General features: G+C 42.8%; 1 protein-coding gene across 1 annotated transcript in view; it reads left to right on the forward strand.

Moving 5' to 3' along the window:
* Nucleotides 1-22,117, forward strand: part of LOC141465159 (mucin-5B) — a 48,927-nt gene extending 26,810 nt beyond the window's left edge. Inside the window, exons 24-47 of the mRNA XM_074148390.1 lie at nucleotides 591-747; nucleotides 937-1,065; nucleotides 1,503-1,587; nucleotides 1,794-1,831; nucleotides 5,821-5,976; nucleotides 7,191-7,283; nucleotides 7,976-8,217; nucleotides 8,735-8,912; nucleotides 9,217-9,467; nucleotides 9,884-10,067; nucleotides 10,612-10,804; nucleotides 11,475-11,653; nucleotides 12,164-12,233; nucleotides 12,379-12,500; nucleotides 12,866-12,897; nucleotides 13,185-13,362; nucleotides 14,360-14,464; nucleotides 15,100-15,140; nucleotides 15,664-15,786; nucleotides 16,440-16,535; nucleotides 17,510-17,638; nucleotides 20,476-20,515; nucleotides 21,229-21,352; nucleotides 21,943-22,117. Coding sequence (XP_074004491.1) covers nucleotides 591-747; nucleotides 937-1,065; nucleotides 1,503-1,587; nucleotides 1,794-1,831; nucleotides 5,821-5,976; nucleotides 7,191-7,283; nucleotides 7,976-8,217; nucleotides 8,735-8,912; nucleotides 9,217-9,467; nucleotides 9,884-10,067; nucleotides 10,612-10,804; nucleotides 11,475-11,653; nucleotides 12,164-12,233; nucleotides 12,379-12,500; nucleotides 12,866-12,897; nucleotides 13,185-13,362; nucleotides 14,360-14,464; nucleotides 15,100-15,140; nucleotides 15,664-15,786; nucleotides 16,440-16,535; nucleotides 17,510-17,638; nucleotides 20,476-20,515; nucleotides 21,229-21,352; nucleotides 21,943-22,117 — 3,120 coding nt within the window. The remainder of the gene's footprint in view (nucleotides 1-590; nucleotides 748-936; nucleotides 1,066-1,502; nucleotides 1,588-1,793; nucleotides 1,832-5,820; nucleotides 5,977-7,190; nucleotides 7,284-7,975; nucleotides 8,218-8,734; nucleotides 8,913-9,216; nucleotides 9,468-9,883; nucleotides 10,068-10,611; nucleotides 10,805-11,474; nucleotides 11,654-12,163; nucleotides 12,234-12,378; nucleotides 12,501-12,865; nucleotides 12,898-13,184; nucleotides 13,363-14,359; nucleotides 14,465-15,099; nucleotides 15,141-15,663; nucleotides 15,787-16,439; nucleotides 16,536-17,509; nucleotides 17,639-20,475; nucleotides 20,516-21,228; nucleotides 21,353-21,942) is intronic.
* Nucleotides 22,118-22,360: the final 243 nt, after the last annotated feature.

Consider the following 22,360-nt stretch of genomic DNA (forward strand, 5'->3'; position numbering starts at 1 on the left):
AAACACTGTTACAAAGCATCCTTGAGTGCAAGGGCTACTTCTCTCAAAACCTCACTTTTTAGACACAAATTAATCTAAACAGAAACAAGGCTACTAATTCTTAATGGCAATGTTTATACAAAGCTTCAGTGCAGTTTAATATGCCATTTTAACAGTGAACTTGGCTTAATTTCTGGTTAGTTCATGCTGGCACAGGTTAAAACACAACAGACATGAAGTTCAGTGGAAATAGGATTTCCTTCTGTATTCATTTGATTACTATCTTTCAGTTAGTGCACACACTATATAGTTGTGCTACACAAAGCAATGTAGTTCAGTCTTGCAGAAATTACACTGGAAAGAAATTTTGAGCATAAATGCCAGTATTGCACACATGAGAATGAGAAGATTTAGAGTCCTGTTCTACCAGGCAGGTGAAAATAGTTTTAAAATATCATAGCTCCTTCACGTCAATCCCAGACTGTCACAGACTCACTCTGGTTCTGCCGAAGAAGCTGCCAACGGATGGCAGAAGTTCAGAGCCCTTTCTCTCATTAAAACACTGTACAGCAGGTACATCTGTGGTAACAGATCTGTTGGTATTTTAATAGGTGAACCCAATACCGTATTATGAATCTTGTATTTCTGACTTCTGTGGCTGTGACAGTGTGGGAGACTGTGAGTGCTTTTGTACCTCAGTTGCTGCCTATTCAAGAAGTTGTAGCAGAGTTGGTGTCTGTATTGACTGGAGAACGCCTGCCATTTGCCGTAAGTATTGCATTGAACATGCATACAGAAAAGCAGTAATCCATGAGCTCAGGCACATGGGAGATAAAGAAAAGCAAAATTCTGACATCACTGTGCATGTGTGACTTACCAAGCTCTTGTTTGCAAGATTTAGAAAATAACCCCTGCCTGGTGTCTGAGACTTGGAAGTTTTTTATTCTTCTGTTCCAGCTGTTTTCTGTGATTATTACAATCCACCTGACAAACACGAGTGGTTCTATAAACCCTGTGGAGCCCCTTGTCTAAAGACCTGCAGGAACCCGCAAGGGAAATGTGGGAACTTGTTGTACAGTTTAGAAGGTAATTCTTAGTTGACTTTGATGTAGTTTATGGGAGTTGAAGCTATTGGTCTGGTTTTAAATGTCTTAAGCGTCAAGGTTGCTGAAAGGATATACCATTTGCCCCAGAAATTCATTGACCATGCCTCACCTGGGCTAATTCCCCATGTGATGGTGCCATTCATAGCATGATTTGCCTATTGCCTTTAAATCTGGTCAGAGATAAAAAGGTCATTCAGTCTAAATCTGCAAAGAGTAATTATCTGTTGACAGAGTTAATTAAAACTTTTGGAAAAGAGGGAAAAAGGATGTGGAGAAATACTTGGTAGTACAAAGCACATTCATACTGGAATTGCATTCAGTTTGGGGTCAAATCTGCATTTGATAGAGATATTAATGTGCTTTCTCTGGATCTATGTAAAGCAGACTAAGAATGCTTTGTTTACTTTACCTTTCTAGGCTGTTACCCAGAGTGTAGTCCTGACAAGCCATATTTTGATGAGGACAGCAGGGAGTGCGTCTCACTCCCCAACTGCACTTCATGGTAGGTCAGTTTATGGTGAAAGAGGTAGAATAGGACTGGAAAGGACAAGCTAGGCAATGTTTGGTTTACATTCATAAGCAGTGGCAATTATCATTAAATCCTCCGGGAATAGGTTTTTATGTAAAAGTAGATACCGTTGCAGACATTGTTATTCCACATACTGATTCAAGTCAATAAAGCAAGTCTTCTTTTCTCTTTATCTTCAGTGATCCTGAAGAGAAACTATGTACTGAAGACTCCAGAGGTAATTTTTCACCACCCTCACCATTCATTGAGTGATTATGATAGGAATGAAACAGCCCAACATCATACGTTACTGCTGGCATATTGGTAATAGGACTCCAGCTAGCTAGTTCAATAGGTGGATGCACAGCAGTACAGATATACTTTGATAAGCAAAATGCAGCCTTTGAGCTGAAGAACTGTCTAAAGGGTAATCATAGGGAGGAAGAAGAAAGGCAATGAAATGTGGGATTCATCTCATGCAGGTAAATACCACTTGTCCCTGTTTACACTTCCATGGTAGTCAGTGAAGACCGACAGAAAGTAGTCTAAAGCAGGCCATTCATGGTACCTGTTTTAATGAGCACTTTTAGAACAGGGCAAATCTTGTAGAGGTGCTATTTCCTGACCACTAATTTCATAATAAACCCAGACAGCTAGCTTATGAGAGACATGTTTGTGTTCTTAAAGGACACACTTGCTTAAGGTGTGGTACCAGTTCATTCCCGTATCTGGAAGGAGCCACATCTCAAAATGCAGGGTGACCCAGTAGAAATCATATCTTCAGTTTTGCTGACTTTGATGTAGTAATAGATATATTCCCCTGGGTTCCTGAATGTAAATTCTCCAAAACCTGGAGAATCATAGAAACATAGAATCATAGAATCATAGAATGGTTAGAGTTGGAAGGGACCTTAAAGATCATCGAGTTCCAACCCCCCTGCCATGGGCCGGGACACCTCCACTAGAGCAGGTTGCTCAAAGCCCCATCCAGCCTGGCCTTAAACACCGCCAGGGATGGGGCATCCACAACTTCCCTGGGCAACCTGTTCCAGTGCTTAACCACCCTCACAGTAAAGAATTTCCTCCTAATATCTAATCTAAATCTCCCCTCTTTCAATTTAAAACCATTACCCTTTGTCCTGTCACTACATTTCCTGACAAAGAGTCCTCTCTGGCTCTCCTGTAGGCTCCCTTCAGATATTGGAAGGCTGCTCTGAGGTCTCCCCAGAGCCTTCTCTTCTCCAGCCTGAACAACCCCAGCTCTCTCAGTCTGTCTTCATAGGGGAGGTGCTCCAGCCCTCTCATCATCTTCGTGAGCCTCTGCTGGACCCGTTGCAACAGGTCCATGTCCTTCCTGTGTTGAGGACTCCAAAGCTGGACACAGTATTCCAGGTGGGGTCTCACGAGCACAGAGTAGAGGGGCAGAATCACCTCCCGCAACCTGCTGGTCACGCTTCACTTGATGCAGCCCAGGATTTGGTTGGCTCTCTGGGCTGCCAGTGCACATTGCTGGCTCATGTTGAGCTTCTCATCCACCAACACCCCCAAGTCCTTCTCCTCAGGGCTGCTCTCTAGCCATTCTCCGCCCAACCTGTGTTTGTGCCTGGGATTGCCATGTCCCAGGTACAGGACCCTGCATTTGACCTGGTTGAACTTCATGTGATTTGCACGAGCTCATCTCTCAAGCCTGTACAGGTCCCTCTGGATGGCATCCCTTCCCTCCAGCGTGTCGACCGCGCCACTGAGCTTGGTGTCATAGAATCATAGAATCATAGAATCATAGAATGGCTAGAGTTGGAAAGGACCTTAAAGATCATCTAGTTCCAACCCCCCTGCCGTGGGCAGGGACACCTCTCACTAGAGCAGGTTGCTCAAAGCCCCATCCAGCCTGGCCTTGAACACTTCCAGGGATGGGGCATCCACAACTTCCCTGGGCAACCTGTTCCAGTGCCTCACCACCCTCACTGTAAAGAATTTCTTCCTTATATCTAATCTAAATCTCTTCTCTTCCAATTTAAAACCATTGCCCCTTGTCCTGTCACCACTCTTCCTGACAAAGAGTCCCTCTTCAGCTCTTCTGTAGGCTCCCTTCAGGTATTGATAGGCTATCATCAGCAAACTTGCTGAGGGTGTACTCTATCCCACTGTACATGTCTCTGACAAAGATGTTGAACAGCGCTGGTCTCAGTACCAACCCCTGAGGAACTCCACTCGTCACTGGCCACCAATTGGACATTGAACCATTGACCACAACCCTTTGAGTGCAGCCATTCAGCCAGTTCTTTATCCACTGAGTGGTCCATCCATCGAACCCATGACTTTCCAATTTTGAGACCAGGATGTTGTGTGGGACAGTGTCAAATGCTTTGCATAAGTCCAGGTAGATGACATCTGTTGCTCTGCCCTTGTCCACCAAGCCTGTGGCAGTGTTGTAAAAGGCCACCAAATTTGTCAGGCATGATTTGCCCTTGGTGAAGCCATGCTGGCTGTCTCCAATCACCTCCTTATTTTCCATGTGTCTTAGCAGAGATTCCAGGAGGATCTGCTCCATGATCTTGCCAGGCACAGAGGTGAGGCTGACTGGCCTATAGTTCCCTGGGTCTTCCTTTTTTCGTTTTTTGAATACTGGGGTTATGTTCCCCTTTTTCCAGTCAGCGGGAACTTCACCAGATTGCCATGATTTCTCGAATATGATGGCAAGCGGCTTAGCAACTTCATCCGCCAGCTCCCTCAGGACCCGTGGGTGGATTTCATCAGGTCCCATGGACTTATGCACCTTCAGGTTCCTTTATAGGTCTCGAACCTGATCTTCTCCTACTGTGGGCAGTTCTTCATTCGCAGAGCCCTTGTTTTTGCCTTCCGTGACTTGGGCAGTGTGGTTAGAGCCCTTGCCGGTGAAGACTGAGACAAAAAAGTTGTTCAGTAGCTCAGCCTTATCCATATCCTGGGAGGCCAGGTCTCCCGTTTCCTTCCAGAGAGGGCCCACAACTTCCTTAGTCTTGCCTTTATCCCTGACATATCTGTAGAAGTTTTTCTTATTGTTTTTGATGTCCCTGGATAGATTTAGTTCTGCCTGGGCTTTTGCTTGCCTGATCTGGTTCCTGGCCACTCAGACAGTTTCTTTATATTCTGCCCATTCTACCCATCCCTGCTTCCACCCTCTATAGGCCTCCTTTTTCATCTTGAGCTCGTCCAGCAGTTCCTTGTTCATCCACACAGGCCTGCTGGCTATTTTGCCTGACTTCTTTTTTGGGATGCACCTCTCCTGAGCTTGGAGGAGGCGATCCTTGAATGCCAACCAGCTTTCTTGGGCCCCTTTCCCCTCCAGTTCTTTCTCCCACACTACCCTGCCAATCAGATCTCTCAGGAGACCAAAGTCTTCTTTTCTGAAGTTCAGAGTAATGAGCTTGCTGCACACCCTCCTCTCTTTCCTATGAATCTTGAATTCTACCATTCTGTGGTCGCTGTAGCCGAGGCTACCCTTGAACTTGACATTCCCCACCAGTCCCTCCTTGTTGGTAAGGTCAAGATCCAGCACAGCTCCTCTCCTCATTGGCTCCTCAATCATTTGAAGAAGAAAATTATCATTAACGCATTCCAAGAAATTCCTGGATTTCACGTGCCCTGCCGTGTTATCCTTCCAACAGATATCGGGGTGGTTGAAGTCCCCCATGAGGACCAGGGTGTGCGAGCGCAATGCTGCTTCTATCTGCCTATAGAGGGCCCCATCCTCCCTGTCACTCTGATCTGGTGGCCTGTAGCAGACCCCTAACTGAGAGTTTCTCACGTATTTAAATGAAATTGTTTATAACTGCATGTTCCTCAATAGTGGATGGAAATGGCTGTGCAACACCTTCTGAACCAATGTTTTATTAGTCAGCAAGGCAATAATCCCAGTCACATTCCCTGCCAAGAGGGAATGCACCTGTGCTCCATGCTGGGTGAGGATAGTGCCATTTCTGATGCTTTCACCAGCCAGTAATTCCTCTATGCGAGCTAACTCTAAGAAACACCAGCAACAACAAAAATCCAACACACTTTAAATGAATGAGGTAGACTCCCAGTGCAACTTCTCAAGTAGAGACTGAGAAAGCTTTTCAGCCAGGTAATTCGTGTTTAATGATATGAGCTACAGAAGGGTAAATCCAGAGTTTGGTTTTCTTTTCATTTGTATTTATACTACAAGTGTCCCCTGTTACCACGGCATTTGCTCTTTTGGTGCTTCAGATTGCCTTTGCTGCTACAATGGAAAGACCTACACCTTAAATGAAACTGTATACAGCCAAGTAGATGGGACTGAGTGTGGTGATGCTGTCTGCGGCCCTAACGGAGAGATCGTTAAAACACTCATCCCTTGCAGAACACCATCCACACCAGCTCAAGGTACTGGACTTGTAAGGGTTTTGGTGGTGATTTTATGAAAGCCTTTAACGGTAATAAGAATCCCCCATCTTGAAAAAGGATCCTACTGCATGTCAAGGGTAAGCACAGGATGTAATGCAGTTGAAGAAGATTCAGGAATGAGGAGTCAGAGTGTCTGGGTCTCATGGTGGAAACCAAAAGTGTAGTTTTTATAGATTCTTACTGTTAATGGGGTAAAGAGACAATAGGGAAATTTGGCCATTTTTCACTACAGCTTTTACCTTGGGCATACTACAGTTGACACCCTGGTGGTGTTAGTCTTAATATTTCATACTTCTAAACCTTGTTTTTCTCCTTCTCATTACCTATATCACACTATGGTTCTTATTGTACTGTTTTATGTGTTGGAATAAGTCAGACTCAAATGAGTCAGTGGAGCAAGAAAAGAAAGCTGCCTGGAAGTTTAGTCCTTTCCAAAAGAGAAGTTGCAGGGTGAAGGGGATGCAAATGAACAGAAAATAGGAAGTGAAAAGAAATAAAGAAAAGGTGGGATTTTGCCACATGATTATACCAAAGAAAACAAATGGCTAAAAAAAAATGTGTATTATCCTGGTAGAAAATCATACAATGTGGACAAGGAAAATTAAAAGATAGTTTCTCTACTCAAGTGAGTGGAAGAACTAAAGACTTGATCGTGAGCCCGTGTGTTTAGTATTTACTAAATGTGTTAACAGGTCATAAAAGAAGTATAATGGAGTAATAGCTACGAAAGGAAGGATTGTTGAAAGCAAACCATAGGTGCCATAGTAAAACATCTAAATGATCTGTCTTTATTTAAACCAACGGTTTCTTCACAACAAGGCATTAAAATACAAAATGAAGTCCCACTGGAAATTACCTCTCCAAAGTCAGGTGAAGTCCTGCAGGATTAGAAAGTTAAAACAAACCTTAAATTGGAATGTAAGCAACATTTAAGGGTGGTTTATTGTATTCTATGTAGGAAGAACCTAACTACAAGGGGGAGTGTGTGTATTATTCTAATAGTATATAGTGTAATGGAGTGTATATAAATACAAAGAAGATGGGTTTAGTGTGTACCTGTAATGAATGTGGTGAGGGTACAAAAAGGATTACTTTTTCCCCTTTTTGTGATTGTATAGAATGTAACAGATGCCACAGGGCTTGAAAGTAGAGTAGCAGAGGGTATGAATAATAATTGATTTCATTTCCTGCAGAACGACATATGCAACCTGTAACATCTGCACCTCCATCGTCAATGGTAGCCACTCCCTGCTTCTGCAAAGACAATGGACAATTGATACAAATGGGTGAGGAACCAAGCATTTCTTTTTTTTCTGCACCATCGATGTGGGAAAATGTACTGTTAGATAATGGTGGTTCAGCAAGTGCTCATTGAGCCTGCTGCAGTCACACATTACCACAAGTTGTTACACCTTTGAAATGTAACTAACACCTTAGGAACTACAACTCTCCCATATTCTATAACTTTATCCTGGTTTGGATAACCCTGGTGTAAGGAAGTTTATAGCAGATGCTAACTTCAGCACAAACCCTGAATCCCAAACTGCTGAACACGGGTTTGTAATCTGCAGTCATATTCCAAAAGCAGAGGAGACTTCTTCATCTCTTAGTAGCTCCTGAACCACCTATCTCCTGGTCTTTGTGAAGACCAGATGCAGTGAGTGATGTATTCAGTATTCTCTCCTCTTGTACTCATTTTCAACCCTTGTTATATACTTAAGAGCAGAATTGCAGATTAGCCGCCTGTGGCCTTCCCTCAGCCTTTGCCATTTGTATGAATTGAGCTCAAATTCAGTCACTGAATTCAAGGAGCTGCAGATGGACAGTCACACCTGAACATGGCCATGTGGTACAGGCAGATCCAGCTAATTAAATGCAGGGCTGAGTATTTGGCCAATCTGTGATTTATAGACCTTGAGAGTTGTGAAGACAGTTTCGTGCACAGTCCAGCGCTAACAGTCGGGTTTTGGCCTTGCAGGACAAAACGTTTCTCTGCCAGTGAATATATCAGGTCATTGTGCTTACTCCGTTTGCAATGCATCGTGTCAGATTGAATTCATTTGGACAGAGTGTAAAATTGGTCATACTGAGGCCCTCAAGGTCTGTGATCCAGGCTCTGAAACCTGTCCACCAACATCTGCTCAGAGTGCAACTAGCCAAGTTCCTGCTTCCACAAAACCTCCTGTGAGCGATTGTCTTGGGCTCATTCCTCCCAGAAAGGTGAGACACTTGAAAGAAGAGGTGTTTCTTCAGCTACAGCATTGCCTGCAGCCAAGATTTGGTGTTCTCTTCTGAAGATGGTAACCACCACTACAGCTGGACTGTAGGTGTGGGAGGATTAAATGATTTAGAAGTATACCAGAAGCCCCCAAATAAATGAGGGAATAAGTTGAAGATTAGTCTATTCACCTGAAACACCTAAATGATTGTATGTAGGCAGAGCTACCTAAGCTGAAGAAAGGCTAGGAAACCGCATCTGGCAGTGTTCTATCATCATAATTGGTTAGGACCTTAATATTGAGTCCTATACAAAATGTTGTAGAAGAGAAGTAGATATGAATGCTCTGCTTATTGCTATGTGTTTCACATTGCCTGATTTTCAGAGAAATAATAGATAGCAAATAATGCCACGCTAGTCAATTAACTTAATGGAGCATAGTTGCTGGGTGTAATTTTAAAGATTTTGTTACATTGGTTTGTTATGTGCCTCCCCTCTTCTTTTTCAATCCATCAATAGTTTAATGAAACATGGAACTTTGGAAACTGCCAGATTGCTACTTGCCTGGGAGAAGGAAACAATATTAAACTGTCCAGCATGACTTGCCCTCCTCAGCAACTGAAACTCTGTGTTAATGGTTTCCCATTCATGAAACACTACGATGAAACTGGTTGCTGTGAAGTCTTTCAGTGTCAGTGTAAGTACTGTGTCAGGAGAATTCCTGAAATTTATGTTATGTTCAGCTGGCCCTCAGGAAAGATAAGTTTATGTGGTCAACATCTATATTACATTCATATGAATTTAGTAGGATGTAACAGAGCAGAAGTCCCATCTAAAACATTGACTGTCAAGTGCAGATAAGAGTGTCCTTGCTAAGCTAACTTTTCTTTATCAAACTGGTTGTTTCAGCTCTCACTGAAAACTAGTAGAAGAGTTAAAACCAGCTTGTACTTACAGGAAGCTCAGAAGCCAAACTTGGAGTCTGTCACTCTGTCTTCCAGGTATTTGCAGTGGATGGGGAAATGAGCACTATGTGACTTTTGATGGAACATATTACCATTTTAAAGAAAACTGCACCTATGTCCTCATAAAGTCAATTCAGCCTGACTCTAACAACTTCTGGATTCACATAGACAACTACTACTGTGGTGCCATCGATGGAGCAATTTGTTCAATGTCCCTTCTCATTTTTCATTACAACTCTGTTGTTATTCTGACACAAGCGATGGAACATGGAAAAGAAACAAACTTGGTAAAGTATTCTGTTAAAATGAATTCTCTATTTTATTTTGCTGTAGTTATATTACTATAGTGCCAAATATCCTGTCACAACAAAGGATGAAGCTTGTAAAAAATGGAATGGGTAGGAAATGCAATTACATGGCTTTCTCTCTCTTTTTTTCCTTTGTGTCAATAAAAATTTTTATATTCTTGGGAAATGATCACATGATTGAAAGTTGTTTTTTCCTTCCTGACATGAGTATTCAAATATAAATTACAACATATTAAAAGGAAATCATAGAGAACTGCTTAAAGGACTGCCTTTGGCAGACCATTTGGTGTGCCTGAGGTCTGAATTTGTGCTGCTCTATTTTCCAGTTGCACAAACTGCATGTGTTACTAAACAGGAGGATTTACATAGAGACATTTTGTTTCTCTTCTTTTTAGATTTTGTTTAATGATAAGAAAGTTGTTCCAGACATTTCCAAGAATGGTATCAGGATAACCAGTTCTGGCCTTTATGTCATAGTTGAAATACCTGAATTAGAAGTTTATGTCTCCTACAGTCGACTTGCATTTTACATAAAACTCCCTTTCGGAAAGTTTTATAATGATACCATGGGACTGTGTGGTGAGTGTCCTCATCAGCTGACAGTAATGAAGGCTGTAATGAATTTCGAATGACAGTAATAAAATTTCCTCCTTCTTTTTCTCATCCCCTTGTAAACACCTCTAAATGCTTCGAACTCCAATGATTTCTATTTCTCACAAATTTTAACAAATTAATCTCTATTTGATGGAAAGACACTGTCAGGAGACAGAGTTTGTAGTTACTTCCTTTTGAAATTCTAAGCCCTTCCTCTAGATCATATCTACTCAATATGCGAATGTATGAAATCTGCAGCATTCTGTGCTAGACAGAGCCATCTCAGTTGCTTTATCCACCAGGAGAAAAGCAGCATCAACCAATGCATCAACTCTGGTTTTCATGAGTAACTGCCAAACTATTTCTTCTAGCCGTCTCTTCCTAGAAACAGTTCTTGTGAACTCATCCAAGACCCCACATGTTGTTGCCTTCCCACGAGGAGGAGAACTTCTCTCCAGATTTCTCTAATAGCAGCTTCATCAGCATCAACTGTCCTTAAACTGTCATTTTGCCTTTATATTGCTACCAGGTACCTGCACCAACCAGAAGTCTGATGATGCTATGAAGAGGAATGGTGAGGTTATCGAGTCCTTCAAAGAGATGGCATTAGATTGGAAAGTGCCAGATCCTACCAACAGATACTGTAATCCAGGTGTCTCAGAACCAGCTGAGACTGAATATCATCAGCATTGTGAGCCTTCCAATCTGTGTAAAATCATCTGGTAAGACAACTCCCAAAAGCACCAGAAAAATAAGTCCACAAGATAATTTTGTGCTTCACTAAATGACTTGGGTGAACAGCTTACAGGACGTGATGAAAATATGAAGTCTAGCATACCTTGAAAAACTAAACAGTGAACTGATGTGTGAATATTGCTGAGTTTGACAGATGTTTTTCAGCTGCATCATCAAACTCCCTTAATAGTGTCTGCTGCTTGGCACTCTCTCTACCTGTCAGTTCTGGAGAAGCCAACAAGGAACTAGCTATAATTCAGTATCTGAAAGCTCAGGATGAAAACGAACAGAGTCAGATTATAGTAAACCAATATGTGTGTCTGTTTTTAAAACAATTTTGTGGTTTAAAACAGGATTGTCAAACATGCTCACATAAAAATGTCAACATACAGAATTATAGCTATGAGCTGTGCGGGAGACTTTTTGCAGGTATCAGTCAAACATAAAATTTCTTCCTTTCAAAGCATTGTAAAGAATGGGAGGTAAAGCTCCTTCTCAATTAAACTGTGTGGGCATGTTACCTATCGGTGCAATTTGTAGTTGCATCTTTACCTTGAGGCTTTCCTGGGTAGGGATGGGTTTGGTTCTGAGTTGAATTCTTCCTTGGAAGTAGCCCAAGGAACTGAAATGCCATGTCTCTCTGCTTGCTTTGCAAAGGAACCTGACCGAGTGCCACAGCGTGGTCCCCCCACAGCCCTACTATGAGGCATGTGTGGCCAGTGGGTGCTCAGAACAGCACCCCAGCACCGAGTGCCAGAGCATGCAGACGTACGCAGCCTTGTGTGGGCTCCATGGGGTCTGTGTGGACTGGAGAAGACAGACGAATGGGCAGTGCGGTAAGCCTGGGAAAGACCTGCTGGTGGTGAAATGACTCCAGTCTGTTCTTCCCTCACCTATGTGCCTGTTTGAGGCTTCAGTCTTTCCTGGGCTGCTCTGGACCTGAGAAAAAGCAGGAACAAATCAAAAAGCTTGTCCCAGTACAGAACTGGTGCAAAACAAGTGGGAAACAGGCCCATAGTCTTTCATGAGCAGCTCAGCTGAGGAGCCTTGTGTGTTACCTAGAGCTTCATCACTAGATGGCAACACACAGCTTCTCTCTGCGTGCTTTGCCCAGCTTAGGGGGACCTAGTGATTCAGAGGTAAACACTACTAGTACTGTCGTAAGTACCTTGCTGAATCCATTGATCCCCTCTTCCTGAAGCTGCAGGGTCACCCTCGCTGGGCAAGAGCCTGTGCTGTGTGGACCCGTGGGGTGATCTGCGTTAGCATGTGTAGTCCATCTATTGTGCATTGAAGGGTACACATGGGTCTGGGCTTTCTAACCTGTGTGTTGTAATGCTCCACAGAGGCCAACTGTTCTCAGGATCAGGTATACAAGCCATGTGGGGAAGCAAAAAGAAACACTTGCTTCAGCAGGTGGGTCATTTCCTAAGGCAGTGTTCAAGTCCATAATTGGAAAATCACTGGGGAAGGCTGGAAGTTCAGATTCTCCTGGGATTTTAGGTGCCCTGGGACACATTTATGCCTCTCATTTGTTCCTATTTATATTCTAATTGTGCAGAGAAGTCATTATGGACACCCTCCCCTCCCAAAATAACACACCAGTGTTTGTTGAGGGATGCTACTGTCCTGATGGAAAAATTCTGCTGAATGATCATGATGGCATTTGTGTTTCTGTCTGTGGTAAGAAATAATGTAAATGGTGGGATGGAAAGTGGGGATAAGACCCTGACTGGAAGTGCACATAAAGGACAGTGTTCTGGGTACAGAGGAAATGGGGGAGATACTGACCCTTTCTAGTTAAGCTGGAATTGTCTTAGATTGCGAGTTTCTGCCTGCCCTTGTGCAGAAAATGCAACTTTCAAAAGAACAAAGAGGAGGATCTTTAAGATGTTTTGGGGGCACGACCTATGACTTTGCACTCTGGAACTCTCTTTGTACTGTCTCTCAGATTTCAAGACCTACCTTCTGTTCTGTCCTGCTGTTTTCCCTGGTTCGTTAAAGTTCATTAAAGTTATCATTAAAGGAATCTGTAATTCATTTTACAGGTTGCACTGCAAAAGATGGGTCAGTAAAACAGGTAAGAAAAAAGAAAATACTGTCTTTATGCTATAGCTGAGTGCTGTGATCTCCTGTAAAAACAACTGCATGCACTTCTTTTAATTCTAACCTTAAATACCAGTGAATCGCAATGACAGTAGGAAATAAAACAACAGATTCTCCTTCTCCTCCTTCTGGGATGTGAACTCTGATTTTCCTACATAATACATTCACACAACCCAGCCCTACATTGTCTTGCAGCAGGCATTCATTAATATAATGCTTCTGGTTTTGCTCTCTGAACTACTATCCCTATTGTTTTCACAGCCTAGAGAGACTTGGGAGCATGACTGTCAACACTGTGCTTGTGATGAAGCAACCTTGAATATCTCTTGCTTCCCCCGCCCTTGTGCTAAATCTCCACCTATCAACTGCACTAAAGAGGGCTTTGTACGCAAAATAAAAACACGTCTGGATGACCCATGCTGCACAGAGACAGTCTGTGGTGAGTATTTAATTTAGGTGTCATAATGCAGCATCATTTGCCTTTAGCAGCAATCCTCAAGTGAGATCTGGTACCTCACAGGTACCAGATTCCAATAAACACACTGGGGTGGTCATTTCTTCCATCTACGTGCCAGGAGCTCTTGCTATCAGAAGAGACCTCCTCTAGTCCAGTTTTTATTCTAAACTAGTGCCATGACCATGGCCAGATACTTACATTGGAAAATCCCCCATGGACCATTGGGACCACCAGGTGCTTCATAGGATCCTCTGGCTCTTGTGCCTTCTGAGATGAGAGGATGATCCTTGCACAGAGATCCATCCAGTAAGGGAGGATGTGCTCATCTTCCAGGGTCCTCCAAGGCCTCCTGTGGAGATTCCTGATGTATGTTTGCCCTCATCTTTCCATTTGCACCCTCGCATCCCAAATGCCCACAGGACCTCCTTGTGAGCCTGCTCTTAACCCTGGCCATTCCCAGCACCTATAGGAAGATGCAGGACAGGGGATACTGGCGATGGTGGGGGGATGATTTTCTGCTCCTCATCCCTTCATGCTTCCAGGCAGCAGTCCAATAGGCTCCTTGGATGCCTTGAGGGAGCAGTGGGCACTGTCAAGGTGCTTTGCCTTGCATGTCCCAACCTTTACACCTTTGGCTCTCATCTACTGACTCTTTGGTTTTTCACTCTCTGACTCATTTACCTTTACCCCAAGTTGTTTCTCTGTCATTTCTCTGACATGAGGGTGTTTAGTTTTTCTAGAGATGATATCCAGCGGGGAAAGAGAAGGAGCAACAAAAGCCAGAGTATATGTCCAGGGAAGAGCTTTACAGCAGAGCAAGCTTAGAATTACTTCACCTGAACATGTCCCAAACTGCAAAAACGTGTGGGTGAAGAATAATCTATTTGTACCCAATTTTTTGGATGTTCAAGCTTTGGTCTGCAAGTAACACTGCTGGACAGGATGCTTTGGCTTACTTTTTCTTTCTTGCCTATTGCAGAATGTGATATAAAAACCTGCATTATCAACAAAACAGCATGTGACTTAGGCTTCCAACCAGTGGTTGCTATATCTGAAGATGGTTGTTGTCCTGTCTTTTCCTGTAGTAAGTACCGTGTTACCTTAAGGTGTTTTATTTATTCCTTGGACTGTTTCTTTTTTTATAAATGAGTCAAAATTGCAAGCAGCAGCCTCTCCCCTTCCCTCTCAGCCATTACAATTGGTGTTTTATTGTTTTTGGAGGTGAAGTAACTGGTGCAGGTTCTCTGTGGCTAGTATTCAGTGAGTTAACTTATTTATCAGATACTGAAGGTTGGTTACGTTGAACCCATCCCAAAGCTCTGCTGCCAAGTTGTATTTCCAGATTCACATACCTAACTCAGCTTCCAATTGGCTCTGTTACCAGGAAGGTGGTTAATAGTAAAGAAAATCTCAGCTAATTTCAATCATGCGTAAAAACCCATGAGGAAAATAGATTTTTCTATATGGAAAATACCAGGATATAGAATTATCCCCTACTTCATGCATACTATCTTACCAGATGTTACATGTGGGCCTCTGAATAAAAATTAGCACCACATACTAGTTACTTTTTTCACCATTTTATGCGAGATATGAAAGCTAGTGAATAAGTCCAGTTGTATTTTTTGTGTACTTTAAGTCATTCACAACTCAGAGATGAGTACAGTAACTGTTTACATCATTCCTAGCATATCCATCTAATTTTATTTTTTCTTACAGTACCAAAAGGTGTATGTGTTTCAGAAGGAGTTGAATTTAAGGTAGGTCTTCCTCCAGACTCTTCTTTCCACAGATTAATGCAGAATTTTCTGAAGTTGTTATTGTAAATACTCACATAAAAAGCAGGATTAGAATGGCCCATAATTTTTCCCCAGTAGTCTTACATACTATTGGAAATGTTCCTGAAAAGGTAATGCTAGAGACCAGTAAGTTTTAGAGTCAAGAATTCAGAATTGTGATTGAATACAAATTCTAAATCTCATTGGATTTTGTAAGATTAATTACTAGGTCAAACTGAGAGAAAATTGATGCATGGAATTTATGAAATAACATAATAACTCATTTAAGACAACGGATGCCCTAGGGAGTGTCAGCCTTGTGTTCATTTTGTGATACTGACAGTGGGAGGTTTAAAATATCTGGAGGTATTCATTTCAGGAAGTTCTTCCAAAAATCAACCCCAAGTATAAACATTCATTTTTGATAGTCCAGGGGATGTATCTTTATTACAGAACTCCCTGAATTCTTGCCATGGCCTGTCTTCTCTCTCCTCTATATTTCCAGCCTGGGGCAATGGTGCCTAAAAGCTCTTGCGAGGATTGTGTATGCACAGATGAGCAGGACGTTGTGACACAGACTAACCGCATCCATTGTGTTCCAGTGAAATGCCAAACCACCTGCCAGCAGGTCAGTACCGCACACTCAGCCTCCCCAAACATGAACAGTGGCTGTTGAGGAGATGTACTGAAAAACTGGGATAGTATAACTGCTTCCTCACTGAATGACAGCAGGATATAAGTTTTTATTAGATCTTTTGTAAAGTCTTTTTTAGGGTACTGGTTATTGTTGCTCTGGCAAATTTAAGAGGTCAGCCTTGGAAAGAAGTCCAGAGAGAGAATGATTGCAAACCTGTTAAAGACAAGTCCAACTGCTAACAGAAAACATTTGTGCCATTCTGTTGGTGTTGCCCATTGTCAGCTCAAAAATTAAGATTGTAAAGAAACTGCACAGTAGACACTTCTCAGTACTCATGAGCTGGAAGTGCACCAAACTGTCCAGCCTATTACTGAATGTAAGCAAAGAGTGGTTTCTTTTCTATTCTTGCCCAGAGAAAGCGAGACCCACCACCAATCCTAAAAACTGATAAAACCATTATCCTGTTTCCTGAAGCCAGCCAGACCCGCACCTACCAAGAGACCAATGGATACCTAAAACATAGGGAAGAAAATAACTGAGGCATGATCTTCACATATCTGACAGCAGCAATTCTTATGGATAATCATATCAGACCAAGTACATACATCAGGCAGCATGGCTAAATGAAAACTTTATGCCCACAGGGTTTCCGCTATGTGGAAGAGGAGGGTCAGTGCTGCAGCCAGTGCCAGCAAGTGGCATGTGTGGCAAATTTTCCATTTGGCAATGTGACCATTGAGGTAAGCACTCCCTGGCTCTGCACACAAGGCTGCTGTATCATAAAGACCCCAGCATTTTTTGAAATGGTGTTGTAGATTTTGACCTAGGGAAGACCTTTAGGAGATTTAAAAATATCTCTATTTCCAAGGTAAATGCAGATGTTTATACAGCTGCTCTCTGCTGTGCGCATCTCACTGGCACCACTGTGTTGAAAATTATGCATTTCTGGCACGAACAGAAATCACGTTACCGCCCCTCCTCCTGACATGCAGCAGAGAGAAAGAATTTGGAGGGGATGGTGACATTGTGTAATACTGCTCTTGCAGAGATACGTGAGCTGGCTTCACATCATACTGCTCTGATCTGGAAACAGTGTCATCATCTTGCCCTGGAGATATGGGGCTAAATAGTGTGAGTGAGCCGATATAGCCATACCACTAGATCTGATTTTGCAAAGGCAGAAATCAAAAGTGGCATAGCTGCTGTAGTGTAGTGACTCGGTAACACACACAGGTAATACACCATGTCTTGTGAGCATAGCGTTGTGTAGACATAGGCTGAGCCTCCGGCTAGCTCTTTGGTTTTATTACAGCCTGCTCCTCCTGTGAACAATTAATGACGCTATCTCAACTACTGACTATTATCTTACATGTTATTGCTTCTCTGGCAGCTCTTGTGTTCTGCATCTTTTCTATTTCATCCATTTATTCCCTGATAATTTATCTTGCAAGCTAGCTTCTTGTGTGCCAATATACAATTTTTATGTTTCCATGATGAAACTATGCATTTACCCATTAACCTCTATTATGAAGACTTTTCTCCTCTTTCACACTCTTTGTTTTTCTTCCATCTATTAAAAAAGTGTTTAAATCCTTTGAAAAAATTATTTTTCTTTTGTGTATATTTTATTCCAAATTGACTGTATTACTATTGTGTTATTCTGTTTTTATTGTTATACTATATTTGGTTGGGTTTTTTTCCTGTTTTTATTCAGGTTGGAAAGACTTATAAAGCTCCATATGATAACTGTACTCAGTACACATGCACTGAATCAGCAGGCCAGTTTTCCTTGACTAGTACAGTAAAGGTCTGCCTGCCATTTGAAGAATCAAACTGTGTCCCGGTAAGTATTTTAGAACCAGAAAAAAAACCTCTGGAATGAGGTCTACTGATGGTCTGGGAGTTTTCTTTACTGTTTTGAATTAGCCACTTCAGTAATTCTTGAACTTTCTGAACTGATCATCCTTGTTTGAAGGAAATGTGCTTTTTCAGTCCTGAAGGAAGGGTCCCATGGAAGTAAAACAAACTATTTGCAAACAACCCACACATTTTACTTGTTGTGGGATAAACACTAGAACTGGAAAGAGAAGAGTATTGGGGCAATAGCAAGGTGAGATTTTTCATCACTTGAGAAACACCAGTGTTATGAAACGCAATTGAGCAAATGGTAACTAACCATCGACCCCTGGGGAAACCAATGAACACAGTCTCTTCTCGTACGTCGTGCATCAGTAAGCAAAGAAGTGGTACATGGATGAGCAAGAGGTATCATTCATGCCCTGGATTTCAGCAATTAGTGGTTTCCAGTAACTTTCAGAAGCCTGATGGGGTTTTGCAGCAGATTCAAAAACCAAAGCAGGGACGAAGACAGCCATTGGCTTGGATTACCCTTGGGGAAGGTTCTGCGCAGGTCAGGCTGTTCAATTCCAGGAGCAGCTGTCATTCTCTACGGCTGGGTTTTTTGTGCTTGCTTCAATAAGATTATATAAATAAATTAAAGGGCTGACCTCTTGGGAAGATTACAAGAATGCAGTTAGAGTATGAAGGGATGAAACGAGGAAAGCCAAGGCCTCCTTGGAATTAAACCTGGTAAGGGATGCCAAGGTGACCCAGAAGGGTTTCTTCAAGTATATCAGAAGCAAAAGAAAAACTAGAGAAAATGTGGGCCTGCTGTTGAATGTGACGGGTGCCACAGTGACAGAAGATGCAGAGAAGGCGGAGATGATGAATGCCTTCTTTGCTTCAGTCTTCACTGCTCAGGCCAGCCCTCAGGAGTCCCAGACTTCGGAGGTAAAAGAGAAAGTCTGGACAAAGGAAGACTTCCCTTTGGTTGAGGAAGATCAAGTTAGAGAACAATTAACTGGACATCCGCAAGTCCATGGGTCCTGATGGGATGCACCCACGAGTGCTGAGGGAGCTGGCAGAAGTCATTGCCAGGCCGCTCTGCATCAGCTTTGAAAGGTCCTGGAGAACAGGCAAGGCATCCGAGGACAGGAGGAAAGCCAATGTCACTCCAGTCTTCAAAAAGGGCAAGAAGGAGGACCCGGAAAACTATGGGCCGGTCAGCCTCACCTCCATCCCTGGAAAGATGATGGAATGGCTTGTTCTGGGCACCATCTCAAAGCATGTAGAGGAAAAGAAAGCTATCAGAAGTAGTCAGCATGGACTCACAAAGCGGAAATCAGGTCTGACTAAGCTGATAGCCTTCTACTACGGCATGACTGGATGGATAGATGAGGGGAGGGCGGTGGATGTTGTCTACCTTGACTTCAGCAAGGCTTTCAATACCATCTCCCAGAGCATCCTCATAGGTAAGCTTAGGAATTGTGAGTTAGATGAATGGACAGTGGGGTGGATTGAAAACTGGCTGAAAGGCAGAGCTCAGAGGATTGTGACTTAGTGGCACAGAAGCTAGTTGGAGGTCTGTAACAAGTGGTGTTCCCCAGGGGTCAGGACTGGGTCCAGTCCTCTTCAATATATTCATCAATGACCTGGAAGAAGGGATGGAATGTACCACCAGAAAATTTGCTGATGATACAAAACCATGAGGGGTGGCTGACACATCAGAAGGCTGTGCTGCCATAGAGCGAGACCTGGACAGGCTGGAGAGTTGGGCAGAGAGGAACCTGATGAAATTCAACAAGGGCAAGTGCAGGGTGCTGCACCTGGGGAGGAATAACCCCATGCACCAGTACAGGTTGGGGGCTGACCTGCTGGAGAGCAGCTCTGTGGAAAAAGACCTGGGAGTCCTGGTGGACAACAGGATGACCGTGAGCCAGCAATGTGCCCTTGTGGCCAAGAAGGCCAACGGCATCCTGGGGTGCATCAAGAGGAGCGTGGCCAGCATTTAGGGAGGTTATCCTCCCCCTCTACTCTGCCCTGGTGAGGCTGCATCTGGAGTACCGTGTCCAGTTCTGGGCCCCCCAGTCCAAGAAGGCCAGGGAACTTCTGGAGAGGGTACAGCAAAGGGCTACAAAGATGATTAGGGGCCTAGAACATCTCTGATGAGAAAAGGCTGAGGGACTTGGGTCTTTTTAGTATAGAGAAGAAAAGACTGAGGGGGAGATCTGATCAACACCTATAAATACTTAAAGGGTGGGTGTCAGGAGGATGGGGCCAGTCTTTTTTCAGTGGTGCCCAGTGACAGAAGAAGAGGTAACGGCCACAAACTTGATCCTAGGAAGTTCCATCTAAACATGAGGAGGAACTTCTTTACTTTGAGGGTGGCAGAGCCCTGGAACAGGCTGCCCAGAGAGGTGGTAGAGTCTCTGTCACTGGAGACATTCAAAACCAGCCTGGACACCTTCCTGTGCAACCTGCTCTAGGTGGACCTGCTCTGGTAAGGGGATTGGACTAGATGATCTCCAGATGTCCCTTCCAAACCCATATCATTCTGTAATAGGACCTATGTAAGGTCAGGCAAGTGTTACAGGACATCTTACTTGGCCTGAGACGATACATAATTTTAAGAAAATTCACTCCGTTCCTTGCTGGATATTTTTTAAGCAGTTTTATAATGTATAAATGTATTTATAATGTATAGTTGGTACACAAATAAGTCTTATGAAGAATCTGTGTTGCTTAGACTTGAGGGAACATACCTGAACTCTCATCATTGCTATTAGCTGCTTAGCAGTCTGTGCATCTGAACTGTTCTGGTTATGTTTGTTTTCAATACAGGGGACAATTGATGTGACTTCAGATGGCTGTTGTAAGACATGTGAGTGCATTAGATCACTGATTCCCTATTCCAATACTGTTAAGTTCTCCCTGCTTGTAGTTCTGTTTCTGCATGCACTTGAGAGTCTGCAGTTTCTACAGACTGGAAGACTGTTCTTACAGCAGCAAAGCTGTTTTGTACCTTACAGCTGAGGTTAAAAACCCACTCACAGCTGAGGCTAAAAATCTGCCTCAATGTCTTCCAGTGGGGAAACTAAAATTCTTTGATCTCCTTTTCTGTGTTTTTAAATAACTGAAATACTGTTAGTTTGGAGTATACTTCTGATAAGAAAATTTGTAGAAAATATTTTCTGTATTCTTTCATCTGGAAATTGCATGGAAAAAGGGGTCTTTTTTCTGTAGCATCCAACCAGAAATCATAGGTTGTTATACAGTAATAAACATCATTTATAGCAATTTTAAAAAACCCAAACCCTTCATGTCTTCTTTAGGTCATGGTTCAACAGCATCTTTACATGCACTTATACATAACTCTTCATATAAGCTAATCCACAAATAGAAAAGTGCCTTGACCAGCAGAAAATTGCTTTGTTGAATTAGTGTCTTTTTGCACTCCCATTTGGTTTTTTGGTTATGCATTTGAACTGTAAAAAGCTTTAGTAGGATGGTCAGCCCCCGGTTTCCTAGCAGATACCTTTCAAAACTTTTACTCCCCCGTCTGAAGAAGTCTAACAGAAGTGTTCTCCTACACAGGTATTGACCTGCCGCATAAATGCAAACGCAGTATGAAAGAGCAGTATATTGTTCACAACAACTGCAAGTCAGCTGCTCCAGTTCCAGTGCCCTTTTGTGAAGGGACCTGCAGTACATATTCTGTGTAAGTAGGAAACATTTCTCTGTCCTCTTCCATGTCTGGTCTTCCTGGGTTCTTTTTTGCCAATGGTCTGCAGCTGTTGTCCCCTTCCCACTGTTTAGAAGGATCTGGTTGGGAAACTGGGTGTGCAGAACAGCAGTCATTACCAATATGACTAAATGTGTGACTACATGTCCTTAGTGTCACAGGAGTGCCTTATCTTAGGAAAATAGGACCCTTTGAAAAGACATCAGCTATATTTATTAACTACCTGTTTTTAAACATGTCCTTATGTGGTTTTTTAACAGCTCTGGTGTTTAGTGGAGTTTTTTCCTGCTCTTTGGTCTCTGCATGAATTGTTCCTTTCTGTTTTGCCAGAATGGGCCTAACCCAAAAATCCACTGAAGTTACTGGAATTTTCCCCATTGATGTCAGACGATCTGGCCCTGCATGGCCAGTAACATCCTGAGGAAAGACTGTTATGAATAAGCAGAAAAGTGATAGGAAATTTTGCTTCTCTGCTCCTTAGAAGTACCTCCATTTGGAGCAGCAAATATGGATCAGTTTGGGAAGACAATAGGCAGCAAACTGATGTGCATATCTCATTTCTGTAGGTATTCCTTTGAGGCCAGTGAAATGGAACAGAAATGCATTTGCTGCCATGAAAAAAGGAGTCATGAAGTGAAGGTGGAACTGGTTTGCTCTGAGCATAAGACAGTCCAATTCACATATGTGCATGTAGATGAATGTGGATGCGTGGAAACAAAATGCTCAAAGAGGAGAACATGATTGTAAACTAAAGGAAATATTTCAGCTCCCATTTAATGGTTCCTTAGCAAGCGAGTAGTTTAGAAAGCATCTGTGAGTAACCTTCAAATGCCCATACTTCTCTCTTGTGCTTTTTCCTTCTGGTATTATATGCAGTTATGGAAATTAGCTAAATATTTTACTCTAAATGTTTGTAGAATAAACTGCATTTCAAAGAGGACTTGTTCTCCTGTTTCAGTTTTGCTGCTAATGGGGCAAGGTGGC

This window comes from Numenius arquata, chromosome 6 (genome assembly GCF_964106895.1).
Source record: "Numenius arquata chromosome 6, bNumArq3.hap1.1, whole genome shotgun sequence".
Lineage (NCBI taxonomy): Eukaryota > Metazoa > Chordata > Aves > Charadriiformes > Scolopacidae > Numenius > Numenius arquata.